This window comes from Martes martes, assembly GCF_963455335.1.
Source record: "Martes martes genome assembly, chromosome: 2".
Classification (NCBI taxonomy): domain Eukaryota; kingdom Metazoa; phylum Chordata; class Mammalia; order Carnivora; family Mustelidae; genus Martes; species Martes martes.
Window position 1 is genome coordinate 107618691 of NC_137889.1, and position 6000 is coordinate 107624690.

The window sequence follows — 6000 nt, forward strand, 5'->3', positions numbered from 1 at the left end:
AAATATACATGAGAAATAGACAGTAAGTTTCCTGGGTCTTCTTTCCCATTTTGTTAAAATAGGGGGCACACTCTTACCATATCTGGTCCCCATTTCTTGGACTCAAATAAAAACCACAAATATAGCTATAGTCACAAATTGCACATATTAAGCGACAAACTTGGGAGAAGTTGAATTAGTGTCTTACCGTCATCAGGGTGTTCTCTGGCCTTGTCGTGGTAGGACTCCTGAGAGGTTTGCGCTTGTCTGGCCACCTAACAGCAAGAATCCCCATCCCCGAAAGAAAGAAAATCAACTTTGAGTTTGTGACTGTGTGTCCGCTGTTGGAGGACCGGCTGCAACTCAATTTACCTATTTTATCAATCTAAGAGGGGTAGGCTAGGGTTGAGAACCTGGAAATCTTTTGCTTTTTCTTTTCAACACATATTTCTGAGTAATTATTATGTACCCAGGACTAGGGAGCATAAAGAAGAATAATAACAAAACCAGTAACAGTACAGTAAATTTGAGAAAGATCCACATGCTGCTCTGAGTGCTGGTTGCTACAATGTATCAAGGCTACTTCTGTACCTAGTATGATAGGAGTTTGATTTAATGAGGTTCATCATTTTGCTAGCTACTTTAAACCACTGTTCATGGTCAATCAGGGCTGATTAAAGTCGGGAAGAAATATCACTTTGCAAACCATAAAGACATTTTAAATAAAAAACTAGGCACTCACATTTAGGGGTCTCAAGGCAACTGTCCCAAGCCAGTCCCAGCAGGAGACCCCCTCTTTATAACCTACCATGGCTGGCTGAGCCCAAGGTGACAAAAAAAAAAAAAAAAAAAAGAACTATTTTGTGGTTAAACGGAGGAAAATTTGAGAGTTGGGTTATAAACATCTAAAAGGTAGCCCAGCTAATATCAGTTCTGGTAACCACCATCCACCCAGATTCAACCACGTGCAAATCAGTGGTATTACCCATTCACTATCTTCCCTGATCTGCCCCATGCCCACTTACACCTCGGCAAAGATTCACAAAGCCCTAATCCCTCGGTTCTATGCTTCAAGCTGCAGGACCCTTCTTCCAGAGCAAAAACGGAAAATGTGAAGTGGGTGGCAAATTTATTTATGGACTAAGGAAGGACAAGCAAAATGAGCAGAAAGAACAAGAGACTGCTCTGCGAATTTAAGAGTTTGGCCTCTAAGTAAGTGTTTTGGATGTTACTCGGTTCCTTGGACATATGTCCTCCAGGTAACCTCCTCCCCCCAATACATATTCACAAACCTTTCAAGTGAGTGTGGGTGCACCCTTGCCCCCCCCCAACCCTGGCCCCCTTCAAATTGGCAGGTTGGGATGAAAGATTCGGGGACAACAAACAGCTGTGTGTATCTCCTTAGAACCCAGGCCCCCAGCCTTCCAAATGCGTACTCACCCCGGCCATTGGTATAAAGAAGGTAACTCTGAGGTGTTCTTAAACATGTTGTTTAAAACCCAAAATGTCCCCGCCCCCAAAACCACACGCTTTCTTTTTGGGGGTAGAAGGATGCCATTTAAGGGAAAAGGGTATACCCTCCAAGTTTCTTTGGAGGGAAAAAGCGTTGGTGAAATCGTTTGAATGTCAGGACTTTTCTACCGGATTTCCTCCAAAGCGCTTCCCAGTTGTTAAACGAAGGTGGCCAGTGGAGTGTCGGGTATCAGGGTCCATCCGCTCACCCTACCCCACCCCACCCCCCTTTCCGAAACTCTCCACCGCCTGAAATAGCCCTTCCGAGCGGTCCTGCTTGCGGCTTTCTCTCGCAGGCACGCACGTGTCTCTATTTACTCTACTTGGGTTACCTGCGCTATCGCCCGCAGCGGGCCAGGAGATCAGATAAAGCGCTTTCCACCCTCCCCTGAGTGGGTGCCCTGGCTTCCGCCACATCTCGACTCTGACTCGTCTTTCTTCTACAAAGATTTAAGGCCTGATCCGGGCCCACACTTACCCCAAATATAAGCGCTTTTTTACTTTGCCGAGTTTGGAGAAAACTAGCGTTGCTGTTGGTACCGGGAGCTCCCCCCTACCACCACGCCCGTGGGAAGGGTGGCGCGGCTCGGTGCGCCCACGGCTCCCAACAGCCGGCCGGGGCGCTGGGACCCCGGCAGCCGCGGAGACACAGGCGCGCGCCCCTGGGCCAGCCGGCTCCGCGCGATCCCCGCTCCGCGGCGGTTGGGACCGCCCCGCCTGTCCCAGGCCCACGCCCGCCTCCCCTTCCTCTCAGCCAGCGGCTCTGCTCATCTCTACCAAAGCCTCTGGTGGTTTAACGCACTTTTGCAGAGACATCTACCGCGAGAGATAGCGGGTGCACTTTGTTTTCCGTTCCACGGAAGAACTTCTCAGTGTTGGTTCAGACATCCTGGCTTTAATGCGTCGCACCCTCTCAACCCCACTAAAAAGTCCGCAGGCGAAACGTTATGGGTTAAGGGCAGCTTCTCCAATCCACAAACAATTTAGTCATCGAACCTCAGAACTGATCCACTCGGAATAACCTTCCCTGCACACTCCACCTCCCACCAACACCAACACACGCGCCAGGACACACACATACACACACACACACACATGCACACGCAGGCACACACAGGAAGAATGTTGACCAGGGGCCCATCCAACCCTCCCACCCCACCCCCACCCCAGCAAACGAGGGACCTCCTCGGGACCCGTCAGTCGAGGCTCTCCGGCGCCTTCCCTCCTTCTCCGCTCTTCCCCGGGACCCGCCACGCCTCTCGGACCTCCGGGCAGCGGCCCGCTCACCTCGTGTCCATTGCTGGCCGGGATGATTTCAGACTCGTTAACCAAGGAGGACTTGATGTCGGCTAAGTCGCCTTCCTCTTCGGGGTGGCTGATTTCTGCGAAGATTTTCTCCTTCTGAGGATCGCCCTCATCTTTGAAGGGGATCATCTCGTCGGTTGCGCAGAGTTCCGGGTCTCCCCCGCCGCCGCCGCCGCCGGCCCCGGAGAGTTGGGGCATCCCGACCACTCTATAATCTCCGCTCCGCTGGAGGAGCACCCGAGGCGACAGCAGGAAAGACAGGGGGTCAACGACAGAGGGAGGAGGAAAAGGAGAACTGGAAGGATGCGTGAGGGAGAAGAGCAGGCGGAAACCGGGCCCGCGGCCCGCGGCCCGAGCAGCTGCGGCGGTGCCCGAGCCCCGGCAGCCTCCCGCGCCTTCCCGCTCCGCGGAGATCGGTGCCGGCGCCCGCCCTCGAGGCCGAAGGACACCGGGCTGCTAAGGCCGCCGCAGCCGGCGCCTCTGGGGGCGTCTGAGCGGCGTGGCGCGCGCTAGGCTAGGCTGCCCCGGCGGCCACCCCACGCCCCCAGCGTCTCCAGGGTCTGCGCACGGAGGACGCCGGTTCCGTAGGAGGCAAGACTCTCCCAACTGCAGAGGAGGGTCCGTCGGCGCGTCTCTACGCAAACCTCTCCACCCTAGCTTGCCCGGTGGCCGATTTGGGAGTTTGTTTTCCGAGAAAGGAAGCAAGCTGGGCAAAAAGGCTCCGTTTGCCCCAGCAGAGAAGGTGCAAGGAGAATCAGAAAATAACGAAATGTCCACTTCCTGGGGGGTTAAAAAAAAAAAAATTTAAAGAGCCACCCGGGTTGAGATGTCCGTTTTAGAGCTTCTTATTTCCTTCCCTTCCGCTTCAGTTTTCCTTCTCCAGGCACATTTAATCTGCTGGAGGAGGAGGAGGAGAAGGTGGGGGAGGAGGAGGAGGGAAGAGAAAGAGAAGTTTGCCAAGAATAAAGTTTGTGCCGGCGAGCGCTGGGAATCTGCAGTGGAGGGTACGGCGGGGTCTCGGGGAGTCACAGCTGGGGCCTCGGACCCAAATGCTTCTGCGGGGAGCTCGAGCCGACACACACACACAGCCCGACCCCTCTTTGTTCCCGGCTCGAGTTTCTCAGCCTGGCGCTCTTGCTCGCCGCTCTCCACGCCTTCGCCGGGCCGCTCTGTCAAAGCAAAGAGCTGCACCCTTCGGGTTCGCCTGGCCAAAGGGAAGGAGGGGGAGTGCCCCGAACTTGCCCGCGCTGGAGGCTCTGGCGCGTCCCGGCTCCTCGGACCGTGAGTGCTCAGCCCAGGTCCCTCCTCCGCACCCTGCCCCGCAGGTGAGCGGCTGCGCCTCCCCACCGCTTCTCCTCCTCCCGCGCCTCGCTGGCGCTGAAAAGCTACCCACTTGCGTCGCTTCTCCTCCCCCTCCCCTCCCCCGCCTCCAGCTCTCCTTGGCCGCCCGCTGCGGGGGGGGGGGGAGCGGCGAGAAGGAGGTGGTGATTGAGGACTTTTTTTCTTTTCCCAGAGCCTGTAGGACGAGTCCTAGTGGTGTGTGTGTGTGTGTGTGTGTGTGTGTGTGTGTGTGTGTGTTGTACGCGCGCACGCGCGCGCCTAGAGGAAAGGATCAAGCAACTCGCTGAGAGAAGGAAGAACCCGGCGTTTCCTGTAACCCACGGAGAAGCACCCTTTGCCCGTGTGAAATTGACAAGAAACTCTGCGGGAATGGTTTAACTTCATCATCTAAGTATCTCTTCTCTTGTACCCCCCACACCTTCTTCTGCCAGTCTCTACCCCCCCTTCCCGCCTCCCTCCCTCTCCCTCCCTCCCTTCCTTTGGCAGGGCAAAGAAGATGAAAGAGAAGCCGCCGCAGCTGTGATCGACACCACATTGATAGATGCTCTGACGGAGCGGATGAGGCGGGAATTGGGGACAGAGAGAAGGAAAAGGGGAAAATATAACAGAGATTGCTTAACTAAGAAAACGGAAATAAGAAGGACAAGGAAGAGAGTTGTGGCTTTCCTAAAATATAATGTCAAAGGACAAGGGAGCATATGCTAGCAAAAATTAAATCTCCAGTCTTACTGAGAAAAATAGGACAAAGCAGACAAAACTGAAGACTGGATCTTAATTATTGCCTTTTTAAACAAAATCTCTTTCTGTACATCCTCACCACGGGATGTACAGAAAGTTGCTCTAGGTCTCTCCTGGATTTTAGGAGATACACACCACAAAGCATGGGAACCTCGTGGAGAATGAAAACTCAACCTAAGGAGGGAGAGAGAGAGAAGAAGAAGAAGGCAAAAGGACCCAGGAGAGGGATGCCAGTAGAGGGAAGGAGGACCAAGCAGTCTCTGGCACCTCAGGCTACGCACTCAAAGGGATCCTTGAAGATGCAAATCTGAATCCAACCTCAAAAATTTGTCAGCCTCTACCATCCCTTTGATGCATTTTGTACACGGACAGGACTTTTAAGGAGATGCTTTGTGAAAGTTACAGTATAAGCGAAGCTGAAGTTTGAAAACACATTACATTTTGTTCCTTGGCTTTCAAACCTCCTCAGTTAAAAATCCAGGCAAAATTATTATACCTAATACACTAGCCATCTGTAAAACCTCAGAACAGTAAACAAGAGGCAGGAAAAATGTGTCTCCATCTACCTTAAATAGAAAAATAAGGAAAACTCTGCAGAATCAGACTTTAATTCTATTTTATAGGAATAGTTATGCAAGGATCCCTCTTTTCCTAAGGAAAACATTGCACACTGCTGGGCATTACATAAGTTAACCTCAACAGTACTCCCAATGAGCACTTGACACTTCGGCTAGGGATGGGAAATCCACTAAAAAGCAATATTAAAAACTATCAGTTGGTCACATACAGCATGGTCAGTTTTCACACATATTCTATTTGGGAGATTGAAGCAAAATTAAGGATCTGGTGATGGAAGCCAGGAAGAGTAAAACATTAAATACACTTTAAATAGCCGAAAAATGTAAAGCCTTAGAGAAGAAAAGCAAAAAGAATATTCTGCTACAATGTATCTGTAAGACAATACCAGAAAGATTGGAAAGAAACCAATTTTTATTGGTGGCAGTAGTCAACTTCCCTTGAAGTTATGCACCAATGTGATGTAAAGTACTAGTGATGCGAACATGTAGCTATGTAAGACACTAAGACCCTCTGTTCTAAGAAAAAAAAAAAAAAAGGGAAAGCAAA

General features: G+C 51.6%; 1 protein-coding gene across 8 annotated transcripts in view; it reads right to left on the reverse strand.

Annotated features, from left to right (window-relative positions):
* Window positions 1-4164, reverse strand: part of LEF1 (lymphoid enhancer binding factor 1) — a gene marked incomplete at its 5' end in the record, with an annotated part of 120057 nt that extends 115893 nt beyond the window's left edge. For 5 of the 8 annotated variants that reach the window (XM_080797390.1, XM_080797391.1, XM_080797387.1 and 2 more), the window contains 2 exons: window positions 188-254; window positions 2779-4164. In XM_080797390.1, the coding sequence (XP_080653516.1) occupies window positions 188-254; window positions 2779-2994 (283 nt within the window). Of the gene's footprint in view, window positions 1-187; window positions 255-1419; window positions 1444-1969; window positions 2171-2778 lie in introns of those variants that run through there. The other 3 variants (XM_080797394.1, XM_080797392.1, XM_080797393.1) reach the window with 3 other exon arrangements.
* Between the last annotated feature and the right edge of the window lie 1836 nt (window positions 4165-6000).